General features: G+C 36.8%; 1 protein-coding gene across 6 annotated transcripts in view; it reads left to right on the forward strand.

The window, feature by feature from the left end:
• Window positions 1-15,845: 15,845 nt before the first annotated feature.
• slc4a4a (solute carrier family 4 member 4a) overlaps window positions 15,846-22,486 on the forward strand; it is a 77,800-nt gene continuing 71,159 nt past the window's right edge. For 5 of the 6 annotated variants that reach the window (XM_022664856.2, XM_049470391.1, XM_007257707.4 and 2 more), the window contains exon 1: window positions 15,847-15,990. In XM_022664856.2, coding sequence (XP_022520577.1) covers window positions 15,971-15,990 — 20 coding nt within the window. In that variant the 5' untranslated portion in view covers window positions 15,847-15,970. Of the gene's footprint in view, window positions 15,991-22,486 lie in introns of all 6 variants that reach the window. The other variant, XM_007257705.4, reaches the window with a different exon arrangement.

A 22,486-nucleotide genomic window follows, 5' to 3' on the forward strand; every position in this document is an offset into this window, starting at 1 on the left:
TTGCTATACACTGAAATATCTACTTTATCGACGCTACACTTTGTGATGCATTCTGGGTATTTCATAGTGAATTAAATAAAATGGGAATAGCATGTACTGTTAAGATTTCAAACAGTCGTAAAAAATTGCTGACAAACTTTATAGTGTGCTATTTCTGTAATACGGAGCGATTCCAAACACAGCTCAGGTGTGTAGAGCAGGAAAACACTGTAATATATATATATATTACCACTTTAAAATATTCCAGAAGCTTTACAAATACCACATTCAGCATTAATATTAACACATTCACATTTCACATTTCTCCTTGTTGCAGCTTTTAAATAAATAAAAAAAAAAGTTTTATAAAAATTAGTTTCATTCACTGCCTGGCCAAAAAAAAGTTGCCACCAAAAACGTGTGAAATATTTAAAGAGCCACTAAACCCTAATCCATATTTTTTTCTATTAATAGCTTATTAATGCCTATTTACACTTATCATATTTATGTGGATGGCAAAATTTAGTTTTCAAAGTGTTTTATTTAAACTGGAAAAATGTTTACAAGCATATGCTGGTTAAAGACTGTTAGAATTACAATTAGACCCATTTGTAACATTTGCATCCAGAGAGATTTTCATTATAGTTTTGACAATCCGGAAGTGCCATAACCAAATATTATTATTCGTATCACATATATGTGGCATCACTGCCAAACCAAATCTTTTAGCTCTATATTTGGTCATTTTTGATTTTAAGGCATTCTTCAGAAGCACCAGTTGTCCTTTATATTCCTTAAAGAGGATGGGTGGACCAAATTTGTCTTTCTCTCCACTGCCTTTGACACAGTTGATCTTTCTGACATCACTGGTGGATCCATTCATGTAGAAGTCATTTAAATCCTCCCTGGGAGGAATTCTCAAATGCACAGTTGTCAGGTACTTAAAAAATATATCCAGAATCTTAAACTTCAAAGCCTAAAATCAAAGGATGCCACAGACAGAATATAAATAGCAAATAACTAATAGAACTACTTTTAAGTGTACTACCAGTGTTTTTGTTTTTGGTTGTGACATCCATACTCTTTTTTTATTTTTATAGAACCAAAAAAAAAAGGATGTGATATCCAACCCCCCCCCCCACACACACACACACACACACACCTTTTTCTTTCACTTTTTCTTTCTCTTTTCTCTTTCCCCTCTCCTACTGCCTACATAAAATATATCCCGCCTTTCTTTTTTTAACAAGACAATACATTTTCTACATTTTGAATGGTTTGCTAAGATTGCTCTTGTCAGCTGTTAAAAAACACCTTATGTGAGAATAATTCTTGATTTATGGTTCTGATTTAGAAAAATGTATCGTAAAAAAAGTATTGTTTGGGTATCAGTATCAAATTCAAAGTATTGCATCAGTACAAGTACCGACAATTATTAAACAATACCTAGCTCTACACAGTCTGAGAGTGCACAGTCCGCAGGGTGCTCCTCCATGGCTAAAATAGGATTGCGAATGTTGACTGTTGAGGGTTTAATCAGTCAGTGGCGCACATGTATTTCCACACGCCAAATATTTACGATTCTAAGATTCTGATTTTAAGACCATTTGATTTTTTTTCCCAGCAAAACAAATTCCAAACAAAATCCGCAAACCTAGCAGCTCTGCTGGTGTCCCACAAGGCTCAGTGTAGAGTCCTCTTCTCTTTTTACATTACATCTGCTCACTAGCTGATTTCCTTAAATGACTTTCCTGCTAAATGCTATCATTAATGCATTAATGCAATGCAACTTTTCCCAGATGCTCAGTTTTAAATGGTGGACTGGTGGCCTGAGAGACCTTGAAGATCTTTAGAGCTGCACTGTACTGCAGGTGAGGAGTCTTTCATACTGCTGAAAAACATCCTTCCATTAATACTGTAAGGGAGGGAGTCTGGGCAGTGCTTGGTTGTGGCCTGTGTGCGCCGGGCATTTGCCTTGACTGCTCCACAGAACGTCCTGACCTACCCTTATGCTTCGGTCTGAAGCCTGGAATGTGCCAGAGGCACACAGTGTGTCGGACGGCTTTAAGGATGACAGGAACGGCCTTAACTGTTCTATCCAGTGTCTTTCTTTTAAATATCGCAGAGCGTGGAATGTTATTGAAATGCCTCAGTGTGGACCCACAGAGAAGAACAATAGAGAATGAAATAGCACACAGTAGACAGGTGGCTTGGCAGGAGACTGGATAGAGAGAGAGAAAAGTTAAGGGCTAACAGGAAATGTAAAGTATCTGACAATGAGTAAGAGAGTGTGGCTTTGTTCCTGTAGTGTATTGTGTCTGGTGTCAGTTACTGCTCACTTTACTTTTACACTTACCTTTTATTTGATCTACAGGTTTACAATTAGAGACTGTGGGCCCTATTGTACACACTGCGTAAGGCAGGTTACGATGCTTGTTGCTATCTGCTACCCTGTCAACAGTCTATTTTCATGACTTGCACACGCACCTTCAAAATAGCATTGGAGTTTAGAATTGATTTACAGCAATGGGCATGGTGGTTTGGAAGTGAGGTGTGTTCAGGAAAATTGGTGGTGTGTTTTTATCTTGGCGGCAGGAAATACAGGTGCTCCACTGACTGATTTAAACCCTGACAACAGTCAGCCGCCCAATCCTATCTTAATCATGCAGTAGCGCCATGCACACTGTGTGTCCTTGGGGCACGTACACCCCCACTCATTACACACACAACCGCAAACCCGACTTTAAACTCAATAATAACATTGTTGTTCCTTTAAATGATCTGCTGTTGCACTTTTACAGTGTAAACGAGCAGGTCAGTATTACCTGCTGAGACGCTTAAAGTGTTGTGCTGTTAAGATACCAACACGTCAAAGTCAGAGTGCATCTGACTCTTAAAGGGAATGACAACTAGCACACTGATTGGTTTATTTCACACTACACCCAAAACACACCCTTGATTAATTAAGAAAATTTGTTAATACCTTTTGCGTGTCTCAAGACACACCAACTCTCCCTAAATCCAGTTGAATCATGCGTAATTGACCGGTGCACTATAGATTGTTAAATAGGGCATTGTGTGATTACTATCAGCATGTGATAATGTGTAGGATACCAGTGCAAGGTTACTATTGTGTTTTTTTTTATTCACATGCCAATGCTACTCTTCGAAACTGCACTGGAATTGACCTAGAAGACTGAATTGGGATACAATCAAGCCCCTCACAACCAGAATCTGTATTTCAGCTGGAGGTGGGTCAAACTCAAAAGATGCATTCAAAAGCATGGGCCACAGTAGCTGGTGTAAGATAGATAGAAATGAGCATCACGACATGCCTTGGGCAGGGTTTAAGATTGGGCCATGAGTCAGTGACAGTATTTTTTTTTACTCTGATACCTTACTTAAATTAGGACCTAACATTCTCCAGAAACATTAGCTAGCACTGCTAGATCACTGCATGAATCCTGCAGGGCTAAAACAAACACTTAATACAACTTTATTCATATACATGTTATACATCATGTTTGCACATTGTTATTATACACATTAATTAAATTATTATATTATAGCTCAGACAGTGAGAGCCTGTTTGTAGATCTGAGAGTCAGTTTTGTTCAGTCAGTCTAGTTTTCTTTTATCACTATTAATCAGGGTCTGGTTGTCTTTAGTAACACTTTGGCCAAAATGTGCATATAATATTTAATTCTCCATTGTTAAATGAAGCACTTTTTCAAAAGAAGTTCACCTCAAACAGTGTAAGTTTATTTTAGAAATAAAAATAGTCCCTGCACCCCTGACAAATAGACTGTGTGTAATGTGGCTTGTTGCCTAAAGTGAGTTTGACACCCATGTTCAGAAGATGTTTAACTTAAATTGTACATTAACAGATGCACTACAATATCTTAAGGTGAACCTACAAGGTAGGGATTCAAATAATGCAGTGAATGAGTATAACTCCATTTGTTCTTTACAGAAACAAGTACCAATTCGGAGCCTTCTTCCAGTAATATTTTAACCCAGTGAAGACAGGTCCTAAATCGAACTGCTCCCAGTCTGAACTGGCTAAATGAGAAATCAGGAGACAATCCACAGCCCCCAGTGTGGGATACCTGTGACCTTTTAGCTAATGGTTGATCACCCCTTACCAAATGTTAGGATTTGTTAAACTGCTCACATGGAAATCTGTCAACCTTGGAGAAAAATGTGTAATGACATTTGCAGGCCTGTCATCCAGCGGACCTAGAAACTGTGCGTCATCAGTGGAATATTGACTCAGGTCACTTTGCTGCACTCAGTCTGACTCAAAGCTGTTTTGAATCATTATGATTTTTTTTATTTATTAACACAGTGTTGTATTACCTTAATGAGATTTTTAATGACTAAATCTATAAACATTTACTTGCAAAGTCAATTAATTAAATTAATTAAAATTTTGGATAATGTGAGTAGTTAAGTGAAAGTGAGTAAGTAAGTAGGATATGAACTAATGTCCAAAAGACATACAGTAAAAGATGAAACATTCTTAAAAAAAAATAATGATAACTAAGCAAGATTAGTGTATTGTTTTTTTTTTTTTGTACAATGTCAGGATGCAGAATTTTGTGCACCACAAAAACACTTTTCCTAATAGTACACTGTGGTCTTAAACCTTAAATAGAAGCTGTGACTTTTTTCTGTAACAGTCATCAGGAAACACCCGTTGATTTGCATTTCAATGGTTAATAAACAATCTGACTCCTCAAGCTCAATCATGCCCCTCTGAGCTGCCTAGCAATTGAAACTAGAAAAGTGAAGGAAACGTAAAACGTATGTGCAGCTAAATAGTAAATAAGTAAGATCTATTAATCTCACTTCACACAACATTTTGAGGCTGAGTGTGTGAGCAGACAGGTAATGTAGAGAGGTTATAGACCATTCAGTGCTTTAAAAATAAATAATAGTACTTTAAACTGTGTCACATACTGGGTACTGGGTGCTGGTAGCCAATGAAGAGAAGCAAAGACTGGTATAATATAGAAAGGAGGAATGAGAGATGAAAAACAATAAACAGGTACGAGTAGGTAGGTGAGTAGATGGCTATGTACTTGCACCCTATTAATTCTTAATAGAATAAAATTAGTTGGCAACATTTCTATGGAAATCATGCGTCTGATTAAAAAGCTCAATACAGGCACACATCACACAATCAGTTCAAACAATCTACAGTTGGAGAAGTGTTGATATTTTAAAAACTGCAGGATGAGTGGAAAACACAAAGCCGGAAAAGACTGCAAGATGACAGAAAGGTGTTTTCAAGTAGCTGTTTATTTTAGAAATGGCACTTAACAGGAATTGTGTAGGTCAAATTGAGGTCCATTGGAGCTCTGAGAGAGACCTTCAGTAGTGGTGCACTGTTTGAAGAAATCCTTTCATTAATCCTAAAATGAAGTTACAATAGAACCCTTTTTAGAATCCATTGCACAGTAAGTAAAGAGGTGTTTGAATAAAAAAACAGATACAGAACCTTTCTTCCACTGATAATCATGATGAGTATTGATCATGCAACTTCTGGAAGCCAATCTGTAAAAAAGATGAAGGTATTGAAAGGAATATATGAATCCTAAACACATCTCAAATTCCAGTGTGGACAACCTTAAGAGACAAAGGCTAAAGTCCCAGACTGAATCATTATTGTAAATATTTGAATAGCCTCAAATAAGGAAGCGCTTGCTAGAATTCCTTCACTAGGGAAACTGCAAAAACTTGATTTTTAACACAGTACTGAGATACACCTTGTGGTACAACCTGGACACATCTTCAGTGATGTAACCGGGGTCACGGGATATTTCGGGTCTTACATCAGACATCCTCATCCGGGTGATCCTACCAGGGGTGATCAGGCCCCAACTTGTGTCCAGGTAGCTCACTACGCCACGCATCTCCCCTCCTCAACCAGAGCCAACAGGAAGCTTTTTCTGCAGCCTCCATGATGTCCACAGATCCATAGAAGTCCCAGACCCCAATGTACAGACTGGCCTGCAAAGCCCCTGCAGCCCACTTCAATTTGCTCGCAGTGGGTTTTCCAACCATTCTTTTGACACTCTGCCACAAGGTCCGCTTTCTTGCCCTTCTTTCTTGCATTTGCCTCCTCTATTCGTTTTCCCAGGGGACAGTTAGCTCTAGTAGCACCACCTGCTTGGTAGCCACAGACAAATAGTGTCTGCTACTGCCCAGAGAACCTGCTTGTGTTGCCAACGATAACGAGCCTCTCCCAAAGCCTTTGAGCAGCAGCGGAGGATGTGTTCTGAAGAACCCCATTTTCTGGCAAAGTTGGTATGCAGGTGAGTCCAACAGGCCCCAGGTGAACAGGGCTCAAGCATAAATTTAAGATAAATCATAAGCCTTTCTCTCGATATCTAGCTGAATAACTAGCTGTCTTTTATTCCTACTGTAAACCCTGTTATCAAGACCGGTATCTATTGCCCTAAGTGAGTGGCAACAGCTGAGTATCCATTCTCTACTGGTGTTCTCTTCCGTTTTAATGCAGCCAAGAACAATTTCCCTTTGTAACTTTTCTTTTTCTTTTCTTTTTTTTCATCTTCGAGACCAGTCATTGTCTGATCCTCTAGAATGTGTCTGAAGCATCCCATGACTGTCCAGTGCCCCAGTTCTTCCTGTAGTCTAGTAAGGCACACTGCAGTAACATGCATATCTCTGTTTCAGGATGGATGTGGCTGCCTTGACAACAAATGCACCCCACCTTGACTACTTCCCCCCCTGGAAAACAAAATTCTGCTGTATCCTTGCATGCATAAAGAGTAATAGAAGGCTGCATCCCGATGAGTCTGAATAGCGGCATTTGTTGGTTTATTATGATACTGTGCTACCTGTTGCTATACAACATTATTTGTTTTATCGGGAAGATGCTAATTATCAGACAACTCGATATCATACAACCTGCAACCTGCTGTTGTCATGGGAATGATGTGGTCAACAGCCTTCAACAAAAGCAGCACCTTGCCTATTTTTGCCGATTTTCTGCAGGAAACCCTGGAGTTTTTCAAAGATGTCTTTACATTTTTCATCAAGACAATGCAAAACCACATGCTGCACAAATGTATGGCTGTAGAAGAAAAAGGTATGGGTACTGAATTAAATTGGACGTTGAAAAAAAATGTAAACAAAGAATTCACTTGGAATTCTTGGTGGAATCCTTGGTGTGAAAATGCATGGAAATCAGGAATGATGCAAATTAACAAATAAAAAAATACTGCTGATGACAGATTGTTTTTCTTATAAAAAAAGTATTACTTGCACTTTCACCTTCCAATTTATTCTGATTCAGGTTGCAAATTCCTTTAGAATAAATATTACCAAGTACAAATCAAGTAGACAAAGTGATTGGTCATCAGTTAACGTAACTGATATGTTGGTTTTAGGAACTCAAAGGGGAGTTAGAAGAGCACAATATATTTTTTATTTGTTGCAAGTCAAGCCTCTTGGTCTTGTGCGCTTGGGTTAATAGTACTGATTTGTGCTGCAAAGGTCCCTGTACTTCTAAGCCAAATGGCCCAGCCTACTAAGTCATCCTTGAAAGTATAAGAGCTACACCTCAAAGACTCTCTCTATCCCAGGAGAGCGAGTGAGAGATATGAGCTAGGGTGTTTCCATTAAGTCTGGCTAGACCAGGAGACTCTCCACTTCAAACAAGCACTGATTCCCACATGAAGCCGGGCACTAAGGCAGCCTTGGATCAAAAGGGCTATGCTAGACACTCTGCAGGCAAGTCTCATCTCCAAATGGTCAAAGAAAGCCACAATAAAAGTGCTAGCAGTCAGTGTTGTGAAGGGACATTCCAGACTGAAGATGTCCTTTTAGGAGGGTAGGGTTCTTTCACAGCAACGGTGGTTGATATTATCGCTTTGTTTTTTCATGCAGCAATGCACCAGCAAAGACAATATCCTCCTTAACACCTGCCACAAATGCATAATTCATGTCGTCTGTTTTTACTGCATTAACTCACGTTTTCCGCAGAAACCATGTCAACATTTCAAAAGCCTCGAGGCGTGTTAGTTGGAAATGTTGCAAATCGCACCACTGTTGCTCTTTTAAAGGTTGTACTTGTTTTAGAACAGCTGTAGTTTTAAAAGAAACACCTTAATCATAGTGAAAGAAAACTGCTAAGGGTTTGCTAGTGATGTGCAAATGCTACAGTTTAGCTAATGAAGCACTTCTAAAGGCAATAATGTGCTGTAATAGGTCAAACAGATCTTCAGGAGCAGGGTTGATGACATCTGTTGTACCTTTTGGTTTGGATCCATTTGGACTGAAGGTTTGTGACAAGGTCACAAGTAAGGTTTTCTTCTTATGACTTTTCTATGATGCAGAGTGGAACAGTGATTCATTGTTCTACTACTCTAGAGTCAGCTAAACCTACCTGCAAGATTTTGGCAGACATATTGGGGGGTTTTGATTTGCCTTTCTTGCCAGCATATAAACAGTTATTGCATTAAAGAAGCTTCCTTGTTCTCATCCCAACCTCCACAATTCCCCTGAACAGCCATTTCTGAACAGTAGGCTCTGTAGTCAAGTTTTGTCTGGTCCGTTTTAGATCTGCAATTAGTTGGCACTATGAATCACATCTATGCTGAAAATGTGTTGACATTACTTTTACTTGTAAATAAAAGCATTGTTTTATTACTTTTTTTGCTGATATTCTTAGTCATCTAGAATATAGATTGGTCTATTGGTGATGGCCTACCCCAGATACATCCCAAATACATCCAAGCCCATTGACAACGTTTCTGGACATGGTTAATATAAGACTTCTCTTTTGTGTAGTAGTTTTAAAAGTGGGATTTTTAAATGTAACTCCATATTGATGGTTCCTTATGCAGTTCAGTTTGACGTATTAGAGATTACAAGTGCATCCTTGCCCATTATACACTGAAATTTCTCCCAATTCCTAGAATGTTTTAATAAACAACATATTCACATTGTATGCAATGGAATAAACATTCAATTTTTTCTACATATTTTAATTTTTTCTATATTTTCCTCTATTTCCAAGTTTTTTAAGATATGAGGTTGTAGAGACTGGACTAACTTTTACAAAGCTTAGCAAAGCCTAGTCTCTGGATGTGACTAACCATATGATTTGAGTGGCCAGAGTGAACACTGTGTAATTATTCAGGCAAAGTGCAAGCTTAGCAGACCCCTGTGACCTGCTTAATTCCAGCAATACCTGAAAACTCTGCCTTGCTTAAGCCACCGTGACTAAAAGATGTATGAGATTAATGTTTACCAGACTTTTCCAGCTTTCCTCCCCACAGGCACACACAAACACACACACACACTTTAACATGTGAATGCCTAGATTTGTGCTGAAGCTATGGAATAGTATAGTCCACAGAAAAAAAAAACAGACAAGCTTTGTTTCACTTGGCTGCATATTAATCATCAATATCATGTCTGCTATAGGGACCCAGCTGGCATTAATATTGATTGATTTGGTATTGATTTTGAAAAGTGAATCATGGTTGATATTGCAACATTGCTTCAATTTCATACGTTTAATAGACTATAGCTCACATTCGAGGTGCTCAGAATTGTATGGAAGAGGGAAAAAACTGTATGACATTATGACAAAATTAACTATTTTATTTTGATTGTCTCTCTCTCTCTTTCTCTGAATTTACATCTTTAAAAAGTAGTGAATGTGCAACTATAAACAAAAAAGCTTTTATTACTACAAGTAGCTAAAACTAAATAAAATTATCTGGTTAACAAAGTGTTAACCATAAATGTACATCACTGTAGTATAGCTGAGCTTAAAAATTTTTACCCACCACTGCCAATCTGATTTAACATCTGATCTCAAAACCGCAATAGTAAAACAATTAAAACATGATTAACCCCCAGGTATAGAGAAGAATTGGTGCCAAATGAAAAAGCAATTACAGCAAATGGAAGTAAAATCACTTTTTCATCCCTCCATCCCACCATTTTTTAAAATTGTATGGTAGTGAAATGTAAAATTTTAATTCAAAAGGCAAAAGGCTGAGGACATTAAGTTGCTTCAAGGAATGGTAGCGATGCAAAAGCCATGATAGCGATGCTGGGAGAGGGTAATGCTGTAATAGCAATGCTAATACTACAGGAGTGCTGAGCAAGCCAGCAGCTATCACAGGAGTAATGCTAGTAGTGTGCGCAGTAGTGTGCTAATGCTAATGGTGTGGTAGTTATGCTAGGAGAGGCCAGCGGCGTGCTGCTAATGGTACAGTAGCAGTGCAGAGCAAAGCCAGTGAGCTAACAAGTTGATAGTGATGCTGGGTGAGGCTCGGGACTGGGGCAGTAGCAATGTAAGTGATGCGGTAGAGATGCTAACTATGCTAACGGTGTTGTAGTTATGCAGGAAAAGGCCAGCAGCCTGCTGCTAATGGCTGCTAAAGTAGCAGTGCAGGGGCAAGGCCAGCATGCTAAGAACTCAAAAGTGATGCTGGTGTGGTAGGGTAGTGACTATGAAGCTGTTAGCACACTGTCCTTGCTGTGCTACTTTTGCAGTGTAAGCAGCATAACTACCACAACATTAGCAAGACTGTTAGCATAACTACTGGGCCAGTAACATCACTACCGACTCAGCCATTGGCCTCACCCAGCACCACCATTTGCCTTGAAACCTCCCTGAAGGGAGTAAAAAAGTTTTAAATTTGAAACAGATTATTTGAATAATTATCTAGATTAAGTTTATGTGGACTGTTTGTCATATCTGCACAACATAAGCAGAAATGCATAAAAAAACATATTCTACAGGCCCAGTGTAACATATGTGTCTTTTTAAAGCAGAAGAGAAATCCTGCATGTTTTAAGGTGGAAGGGAAAGTGTGAACAATAAAATAGAAACTTGGTAATCTGGTGAGTAATTTAAGTATGAGTAGTTTTATAATAAACTTAAAAAGTCATGCAGTGAATACATACACTGATGTATTGAAGTTAAAATTAATATTCCATTTTTCATCATTTATCATTTATGTACTGTAGACAGTACCATAAACAAGAAACAGACTATAATGACTTAAGTTCACTGAAACTCATGCCTGCGCTGTACTGATTTTTCTTTGTACCCTGAAAGAAAACACTATACACTGTCGTAACTGCAGGGCCATTTAAGGTAAAACAGCATAATTCTGTTTAGCAAGAACCAATTCCCCTGTATCAGGGCAGCTGAGTTTAACAAAGACTACCATCCCTTTGACACAGGTGTATTTTTTACTGCTTTACAATCCCTCTACAATAATATTTCAAGCAAAAATGTAAAAAAAACACAAGAAACAAGACATAATTAGCCTAATTAATTATGAAGTAAACTCATCATTAAAGCTTGGTGCAAAAAGCCAGTCATTTTTGCATATATGCAAAATTGGCTCTTTTAGGCCAGCCTTGACAAAAACAATGCAAAAAAATGCAATCTATTTATTGTTACTTATTAATGAATGTGTAGCTAATGAATGGATGCTGTTTGCTATTTTATCTAGAGTTGTTTTAATAGCTACCTAATCATTGATTTCACCCAATAATTAATAAAGGTAAGATTTTACTAATTAGTAAGTCTGATAACATGGAGAGCTCTGAGAGTTAACGCCAAATCCCTGAATCCCAGCGGCTCTCAGTAAGGTGAGCTTAGAAGCTTAATTAATTGCTTTCTTCCCAGCATTCTACTAATGATTTGTTTTTGGTGTTTTTTCTCTCCTGCCCTCTCTCTTTCTCACTAGCTCTCTCTCTCTCTCTTATTCACTTACTCCCTGCATTTCTCTCTACAACATGAAGCAGAAGATTACGTACACAGTGTTGGCTTGATAACATGTCCAGACAAAATGTTTTGCTTCATTTGATTTTTTTTTTTTTAATACAGATAAGAAAACTGCATGGGAAAATGTCAATAAAGCCAGGAATACATCAAATGTGTTTTATTTTCTGCATCACATATTAAATATCAAATCACACAATCTTGATTATCTGTGAATACATACATATTTGTGGACATGTGTTTGCGAACAGCTTATGATCCATCCTTGCATATGCGCATATGGTGTGTGTTCCCACGGGGAGAGAGCAGGCCTAACGAACAGCTGACCTTCAGAGAGCCCGGCTCCCTCTCCCTCTGCGAGTTAGACCTTGCCATGTCGTAGATTAGAGCAAGGGAACATGCTTAGATCGAGGCACGCACAAACAAGGGCAATGTGTGAATAAATCCATGTTCACTGTCTTCTTTTTTTCATGATTAACAGATTTATGCACCCCAGTTGCTCAGACTGGTGGTGTTCGGCCTATTACACACGGTAGTTCAAATGAACTGTGTTTAATGTGGTATTCTAAAGTATATTGTGGTGACTGAGATTTTTTGACTGAGATGTGTTTCTTACATTTACTTTCATGGCAAACAGACATTATAAACCCAAAATATATCATGATTACACAATACACATTTCCACTATGCGATGGTCCATCCCAGATGCATCTAAGCCAAGAGCTACAGTATCAAGTCTGCTTCTCGTCATGGTTAACATAAGACTTCTGTTTTGTGTGGTAAAGTTTTAAGTGGCATAGTTTAGTGCTTTACAATGATTCACCACAGCAACCCCTTGCACATGTGGTTCTATCAGATGTTGCTGAATGATGGTTCTTGATGCAGTGCTATCTAACATTGGAATTCTTAAATCGTTTAATATTACTATGCATTGACAAATGGAGAAAAATGCTAATCCATTTCAATCTTTCTTTGCAGAACACTGTTTTTAAATATTTTAATAATTTCCTAATGCACTTGTTACACATGTAATTCTTTTTTTTACCATTTATGCTTCTCAGTGACTTTTGTGGATGCTGCTTTTTATCAGATCATAATTACAATCACCTGTTGACCGCTTAAATATCTTGGGTTCATACTGTCTGCAATCAAATTAAAATAAATGTAAATGTAAGAAACACTGTGTTATTATGTGTGTAAAACATTTAGGTGCAACTGCACTTGATGATACTTGCAAAGTCATTTTGTCTTTATTTAGTTGAGTAGTTCTTGTCTCAATATGGATAAGAACAGTGATCAAATAAAGCTATTCACTGTATACCAACTCTACCTCTTCACAACTTTATAACTGATGCTCTCAAACACATTAAGAGGCAAGAAATTCAAGGAATTAACTCTTGACAAGTTCAACACAGCTGTTAACTGAAAGCCATTCCATGTGACTCTACCTCATAAAGCTGACGAATCTAAACATTCTGGTTTGTTCAACACTTTTTTGCTTATTATTTATTTTTTTTTTTGTATTCATTTACAATGCCGAACTTTTAAAAATAATGAAAATACACTGAGAGTAAGGTGTACACACACATCCTTATTTTTTCCACTTGTATTGTATATGTGAATATATAGATAATGTAACTATTTTAAACCACAATTTAGTACTTACAACATCTTAATAATTATTTTAATATTTAAAATACTGCTTAAAAATGAAAGTAATTTCCCTAAATATAACATACGCACACCAGCACAGCTGTAATACCAGTTAATCTGTCACTAAGGGTCGCTGTTTCTTACCGTCTAAATAAAACAGGAAAATTCAGTGAATCGATTGAACAGCCCAGTTCAACCGACTCTCAGCTTGAGAATGACTACCATTGGTTTTAATTTTGTGCTGTACGTGTTTCATTTAAAATGTCAAACTTATTTATTGCACTTACCTATTTTATGTTTAACGCTGATTTCTATTATTTGTGCGTTAAAATGATTTAAAAGTTCGATTTCGTTTTATAGACAAGTGAACCGACACTTCCAGCAATGAATCAGTTCATAAAAACGATTCCCTTCACGAGCCGAAATTTTCGAAATACTTGTAGTATCGTAGTAACGGCGGAATATGATTCAGCTCAAGGTCTGTCAGAGATAAAAATTAACTTATAAACTTAGAAACGAGAAGCAAACACTTTTAGACACGTTTAAAAGCCACAAATTTCAGTTTGAGTGGCAGTTTTTCTTTCTTTTAGTTGACTTTCTCCTCTCAGACAGCTGCTCGTCTCGTAGTTCAGGGCTGGGGGGGGTCTGCCGTTACTCTTCAGGTAAACCGGTAACCTGCAAACTTCATGTCCACCTCCTCCCACTTTCTGACGTTGGCGGACAGGGGGGCTGTTAAACATAAGAAACGGAGGAGCTGAGGAGCTCCAGCACAGACAGACAGACAGACAGACAGCATCACCGCCGGCCGGGCTTTCTCATGCCCAGCTAACGATACAGGAGACAGCTGCGGAGCCTGAAGTAGCCTCCTCAAACAAGGTAACAGTTTATTATAATAAACAATCCGTTTATTAGATAACTAACGTTAACTAATGAATAGACCAAAGCTAACGTTACCGTTAAAAATGCAAATAAATAACTGATAAAGTAAAATTAGCCTAAAACAAGGTGTTTTATCTATCTCTAACACATTTCTTTTTTCTCACAGAACCAGTAACTTAGTTATTGTTTTTATTCTGTTCTCTCTTTATTTCTTTGGTTTGTTTGGTGTAAAGTAGTTTCTGTCAGCATTATTAAGATTATCACCAATATCTCCAATTGATATTTGTCTGTTAACGTTATATGTCACGTTATATTTGCATGTTTAAACATAATGAAGCATGATAAACATGATAAAAAGTCTAAAATAGGTTTGTTTGGTGTAAAGTAGCTTCTGATAGTGTTATTTAAGATTATCGCCAATATCACCAATTTGTCTGTTGTAGTGTGCACAACTCTGATACATTTCTTTAGCTGTAACATCATTTTAACTAGATATCTGCAATTAATTATATCACTATTTCTGACACGTTAAAGCTATATAAGCTACTATTTTATGGAGTTTTAAAAATAACAATAATACTAGTAATAAAACTGGTTTAACAGCTTGCCAAAGTCAACAATTTGTATTAAAAACTGGTTTAAATATAGTAGTTATATGTAGCTAAACAGATTGATTTAGGCTAAAACATAATGAACCATGAAGTCTAAAATACAAAAATACAAACAGGGTGTTTTAGATAGCTGATAAGCTATTTTAGTCTGTAATGTGCTCACTGATACATTTCTATAGCTATAATATAATTTTAGATGTCTAGTTACTATTCATTATATCACAAATTCACTTTTTACATGTTATATAAACTTTTTTGCATCTAAAAGTTGGGTTTAAAAAAGAAAATAGTGAAAATTACAGTACTAGTAATAAAACTAGTTTAGGAGATTGACATAGTAAACTATTCATATTTGAAACTGGTTTAAAATATGTAGTTCTATGTAGTTAGGTATAAAACTAACAATATGTACACCTATGAAGGTGTAGCTGACATCTATAAAGGAATTTAAAAAATGAGCAGAGCTGAATTTGATGTCATTTTGCGGTCGAGTTAACTCTGAACTCTGGAGCGTTGTACTCCTACTTACTTTAATTACAGATTGATTTAGGCTAAAACATAACGAACCATGATGAACAGACCAAGTGTAAAATAGAAAAATACAAATAAATGAATGAGAAAATAGTCTAAAACCAGGTGTTTTAGTTAGCTAGTTAACCTAGCTAGCTAGCTCTAATTCTTTTATCTTTTTGTCACAGAACCCAAAGCTGTTGTTTTTAGTCCGTTTTCTCTTTCTTTCTTTAGTTTGTTTGGTGTAAAGTATAAAGTAAAGTTTCTGTCAGTAAAATTGTGTCAGACTGAGCTGGAGTTTTGGGAGGAAGCTTTTTCTGTTGAATGTTTATATATGTTTTCAATGGTTTTAATAACAATAATATTGGTGAATAAGTGAATGCATGAAGAGAAGTAAGCTAAATGATTTGCTAGCTGAATGAATGTTAACCTTGGTTAAATGTGTGTTAGGCCCAAGCAGTGGTCGGGCTCTCTGAGGGATCTGAGGGGACTGTGGACTGTGTGGGTCTTGGAGCAGCTCCTTCAGCTTTGCTGGAAGACAACAGGCTGAAAAATGATTGGTGGGAAGAACAAGTAAGTCACTGAAATTTAACCTATTTTCATCGAGTGGAGTGAGTGTTTTACCCATTTTACTGCACTTTTGCTCTTTACGCTTTCACACACTGCATGAATACACAGTATTAACTAGCTAACACACCTCTGTGGGAAGGTTCACCACAGAGCTTTCTAGCCTTTGTCTTTTTTTTAGAGCTTTACAGCTTTAGAGGTTTACAATCCTGAAGTTCATATTCTTTCTGCCTTGAGACTATCACTGTATCATCTAAAATCAGCTGTTTATAAACGCTGTATTCATCTTAAAATCCTAAATCACACTCCTTAATTTCAAGATCTCTGTCATGTAATATTTATATATTTCTAAATTATATATATATTAACCTATTTTGTAGAAGATTGTAGATCTCTGTAATATCAGTCAATGCATTTGAGAACCACTGCTTCAGCATTATTGTCGTGTGGTATAACTGCATATTGTAGTCCTGACACAACACATTTAAAATCTCTGTTTTACCAAGTACCTGGTCATAGAGGGTTAATGTTTAGCTACATTAGACTTCAGTTTCAGTGAAAAACTAATTAAGCATACTTTTGACATAAATCCTGTGTAATCTTAGCCAGAGACATTATAAGTGTGAGAAGACTGGCCACTAGTTCAAAATATGGTTTGTTGCCTAGGGCTATATTTATACTGTATGTAGTAATAATTATAGGTTGGCAGACCTAAAAACATTCTAACTATTCGTATAAGCAAAAATTTATAACATTGGTGTAATTTTGACTAATTGTACATTGTTACCATTGATTTACATAGAAATATACTCTCTTATTTGTAATTAGAATTATTTTATTATAATTTGTACTAGTATTCTGACTAGTACACATGCTAATGTAAGATTTTTACCGTAAAATTGAGTAAAATGTCATATAACATTATGACTGTTGTAATGTGCACACTCTGATTCATCCCTATAATATAATTCTAGATGTCTACAATTCAAGATATCACTAATTGAGTTTTCACCATGTATTGTTCATATTTGAAATAGGTTTAAAATAGATATATAAGTATATGTAAAGTATATGAATTCGATGTAATTTTGCAGTTTTGCAGGTGTTTATTCTGAACTCTGTGTTCTACTGTGTTCTACTCCTACATAATTCAATTACAGAATGATTTAGGTTAAAACAAATTGTAATGAATTACAGAGCAAATCTAAAATACAAAAATACAAATAAATCGGTGCTGCTAGCATTTTCATTTTCAGAAGCTTTTAATAATCTACTGTGTTCACACTCTCTCGCAGCTAATTCACATATGATCTCAGTTAGTGCCACCAAAATAGCTTGGCACCCTAAATAATTCACATGAATTAGCTTTTAAGAAGCCGCTCCTAAAAGTCTCCTCTTTTTTGCACTAGCCAGCAGAGTTTTAGAGTAGCTGACTCAGACTATCAAGGAATGAATGAATGAATTAACAGAACTGACAGATTTATTTTTCAGATTTACTGAATCATTTTTATAAGCAATAAATTTATACCTGGAAAAGCAGTAGGCACTCGTATCCTCTCTGCCCATGGTACTTAGATTCTCATTTTCATGTTGTGTCTGCGTTCAATCCATAGGTGGCAGTGGAGTTTTGGGGGGGCGGATCAGTAGACAGAGGCACCCCTCTCCTTTTCTATCTAATAAAGCCCAGAGAGGCTTGATTTAAATGGAACCTCCTGCAGGTTTTTTACCTCCTTTTTAAGTGGCCTTTAACAAAACGCAGGCATTTATAAAGTGATATGAGGACATTGAGGGCCCTCACAGTCTATTTGCAAGATGGTGTTAAAAATAGTAATTTTACACAGCTGTTCAGACGTAAATAGATGCTCTGATATTAATAGGCGTTCACAACTGACATTATGGTGTTGCTGACTCAGGATGGAGTGAGTGCTCACAGCACAGAATGCTCACTCAGGCTTTGCAATTTCTTGAGTCACGTGCCAAAGAGCGATCCCTTTCACGTCTCTCTCTCTCTCTCTCTCTCTTTCTGTATCTCTCCATCAACACTAACAAAAATAAAGAGGTTAAGACTGTTAGAAAGACAAGCAAAGAGGACATATCATACATTCTCACTCTTAAAAATAAAGGTGCTACAAAAGATTTTTTTAGTAATTCCGCAGAAAAACTATTTACAACAAGTGTAGACTGTTTAAACCTTTAATCCTTTGAGGTTATTTATACTCACACATCTCTTATTAACTTACAAACTCTGGTTCTTCTGTGGCATTGCCAAAAAAATCCTTTGTAGTATTTTATTTGTAAAGGTGAAAGGTATTGTACTGTTTCTAACAAAAGATCAATAGAACAATAGAATACAATACAGTGCATACATACAAATATAAAGCCAAGTTTAAGTATACTTAGCTTGTGCTTGGGATGGGATAGATTTTGAGAGGTTACATGACATTCTATGAAATTGCAAGACAATATTTGTTTGAATATTATAAATATACAAGTGTGTTCTTAATTCTGAGTATGTATTGTGTATTTTTGGATCATGTTCACTTAAAGTAGGGCTCGATAGTAATTTGATATTTATTAGTATTTGTAACAATAGAAAATAACCCTTGTACAACAAACACATTTTTGATATTTCCATATAACTCAGAACCTACTCAAGCCCATAGGCCTCTGTGGCATAGCAAAGTCAGTGTGGGATTTCGTACACCACAAGCTGTGGCTTTTATACTGTTTATATCATTATCCGAATTATATTGAATTGACCAAATTGTGATAGAAAATGTTTGCGTCCAGCACTATTTTAAAGTATGATTCATTACAAAAAATCCTAAATAGAAACCTAGTCGTTTACTATGCTTTCCTCCTTTCTCACAAAAGTGCATATGTTAGGTGAATTAGCAATGTTTAATTACTCCTAGGTGTGAGTGCCCCATGAAGAAGCAATTAGGAAGATTGATGGATGTCTGTATACTAGTTGTACTCTCAGAGTTTACTACATCTACTTACGCCTAAAGAGAAATTAAATAAGTATTTTCATAAACTAATAAGTGTTGTAGAGGTATATTACTAGTAGTTGTAGGTTCATGTATGATGTAGGTCAGAGTATTGTTGCAGAACAAATTGAATTTAATACGTAAAATAGCTGTGTACTTAAAGTTTACTATTCTTACACCTAAAATATAGAAAATGTGGAGCCTCAAGATGTACTGACTTACAAGTAAAATATTAGATTATCAACAGTAGTATTTCTACTATATTAATTATACTTTATTTAGTATAATAATACATATATTCTTAATACAATAAACAAAAACTTCATGTTCACTTTTTGTACAGGCTATTGTCACGTCATTTTCTTTTTTGACAAAATTTGACTATAAAAAAAAAAAACTGTATATGTCTTAAAATTTATTTTTACTGCTTAAAGAGCAAAAAAGCCCACACTTATGTAGCTGATATAACTATATGTCTAATTTCTGATTTAACTGTATTTAATAATGCAGAAAGCAGGATCCGCTGCTTTTGGCTGCTCCAACACGGCAGCTTGCTATTTGTTCTGCTGTGATTCGGAGTAGGAGTTGGCATTCTTTCAGTTTGCGTAATTGCATCTGGTTGAGATAACGTTATGACACGGCAGGTCTCAGGGGCCCAAGCACTGCCATCAGACAAACCAGCTCCATCCTTCCTGTTGATGCTGATTGCTTTAGTTTGTATTTATGTTTTTGCAAACATGCGATTCATAATGCTGCAGGGAAGAGGAGAGTCTACATTTTTATTACAAAGATTATATTTAGTTTTTATTCCTCTTAAAAAAAGAATTAAACTTGGTAAAACATTTCATTTGTATTATTTATAGTAGTAAAATATTAACTTTTTACAGTTGTAGTTACTGCCATATAAATATTAAAACAAGATCAATAGGACACCTTTTTATCTTTTTCTCACAATAAACACACCTGCTCATATAACATGTCATCACAGTATGACGCAAATTGTATTTAAATGTGTAGCAAGCTGCCCCCCTATTACTATAGGAGACTTTGTCTTCTAAGTACTTTCCATGAATGTGCTGTTGTTTGGTCTTTGGACTGTGTGTATATCTTACACCTGAGAAAGTTAGATTTAAGTGAGAGTGAGAGAGAGAGAGAGAGAGAGAGAGAGGGAAGGTGGAGGAAAACACACTCATACTCTGTGTATCACACCTTGCAAGGAAGCAGTAACAACCTTTGGGCTTTGTCTATTGAGGCAGGATGGCTTCACCCCCACCTATCACTCAGATACTTTGCACCCAACCTGGGGTTAGTGCCAGTGCATTCATATGCAGATTGCACTGTTAACCCTAAATAGACAATTACTGAATGTCCTTAGGATAGCCTTTTGGCTGATGTTGGAGGTATTTGTATAGTTAACCTAACTGAGGAGCAGCTATTATTTTCATTTCTTTGCACAGCTTGAAGGCTCAAGTCAGCCTCGAGACATCTGATCAAGGTTTATTGAGTTTCTCATTGCTATTTTACTCCTCACCCAGATTAGTGGCCTGCTCTATTTGAAGATGATGATCGTGAATCAAATTACAGAGGAATGAACAGCTTTGTGTGGCTTCAAAAAGAAAAGAAAAACACATTTTCACATGGGAAAAAGGAGAATAGCTTAGTTTATTTTGTCTTGGTACACTGTGTTACAATGGTGTTTGAAAGTTTGTGAACCCTTTAGAATTTTCCATATTTCTGCATTCAACCTACAATTTTACTAGACACTAAAAATCGATAGTAGAACCACATTAATCAAACGAGACATAAATATTAGACAATAATCCAATATCATATTTCTGTGAGTGGCAAAAGAATGTGAACATATAGGATTAGCTGGTCATTTAAAGGTGAAATTAGAGTCAGGTGTTTTCAATGAATGCATTGACAATCAAGTGTGAGTGTTTAATTTGAAGAACAGAGATCAATCTAAGTCTGATCTTCACAATACATGTTTGTGGAAGTGCATCAGGCACAAACAAAGAAGATTTCTGAGGAGCTCAAAAGAAGAGATGTTTATTCTCCTCAGGCTGGAAAAGGATACAAATCCATCTCCATAAACCCCACCACTCCACAGTCAGACACATTGTGTACACATAGAGGAAATTTGAGACAATAATTACCCTCATTATGAGTGGTTGGCCAACAAAGATCTTTTCAACAGCACAGTTTGTAATAGTCTGAGTTCACAAAAGAAGGAACTTCTAGTCCACTAAAGCTCTCAAAAACTCTCTGCAGTTTGCTAAAGTGGACAGAAACATGGAAAGGCCAGAAGGCTAGTAGAACAATGTTTTTTGGATTAATAATATCAGAATACATCTACTGTAAGGAAAACACTGTACTCCATCATAAAAAAACATATCCCAGTTGTAAATCTTGCTGGTGGTGGTATCATAGTTTGGGTCTACTTTGCTGAATCTGGGCCAGGATGGTTTGCAGTCATTGATGGAACAATACATTTTGAATTTTACCAGCAAATTCTGAAGAAATATGTTTAGTGTCTGTGAGCTGAATCTGAAGAGAATTTGGGTCATGCAGCAAGACAAAACCCCTAAGCACAAAAGTTGTCATATCAAAGAATGATTAGAGTAGAACAAAATTAATGTTTTTGGAATGGCAGAGTTGAAGTCCTGACCTTAATCCAATAGTAATGTTGTGCCATTTAGAGATATAATTTAATATTGGATGTTTTTCTTCAAATAAGTAAATGAGGCAGTGTAATATTTTTGTCTCATTTGTTTAATTTGGTTCTCTGCATCTACTTTAACTTTTTTTTTATCTGAGGAAGTTTAAGGTCAGATTAATGCAGAAATATAAAAAATCAAAACTATACCACTGAACGTATTGTATCACACAATGGAAAATATATTGTGATAAAAAAAAAACAGAACCATAAATAAAAAAAGTTATAGTTTAATGCAAAGGTTGCTGTTGGGAGTAAATGACATGCCTTGCTTGCGTAGTCGTCTCATCATAAGAACCCCTCAGACAGGAAATGAGTTTATTTAAGGCACGTTATGAGCGTCTACATTATACCCCCAAGAGAAGCTCTCCTAATCCTCGAAGGGCAGATGATTGCACGGTAGTCACGTGATGCCCCACCTGCTGGTTAGTTTGGTATGCAAGTGTGTGTGCCTGTGTACTTATTGAGGCCAGCCGGAGGAAGTTTCATATATACAACGTGTGGGTGTGATCTGCGTGCTTAGTGCGTTTTCCGGCAACGTGGAACGAACCTGTTGCTGCGATTCGGCTGATCTGGAATCTGTGCGCCTGCGAGCGGTTGCCTAGTCGTCACCTCCTGGCCCATCAAAGTCAATTAACGTCTAGCAGAGGCGCTCAGCCTGCCCTACCCCTGCCCCCCAAGCAGGGCTGGATTACCCTCCTAGTGTCTACCTGCCAGCTCCCTGTGTCTCCCTGAAGGGCAGTAGCTTTCTCAGGGTTCGGAACGTGTCCCATTAGTCCTACTGGCTGACCAC

This window comes from Astyanax mexicanus, chromosome 22, assembly GCF_023375975.1.
Source record: "Astyanax mexicanus isolate ESR-SI-001 chromosome 22, AstMex3_surface, whole genome shotgun sequence".
Lineage (NCBI taxonomy): Eukaryota > Metazoa > Chordata > Actinopteri > Characiformes > Acestrorhamphidae > Astyanax > Astyanax mexicanus.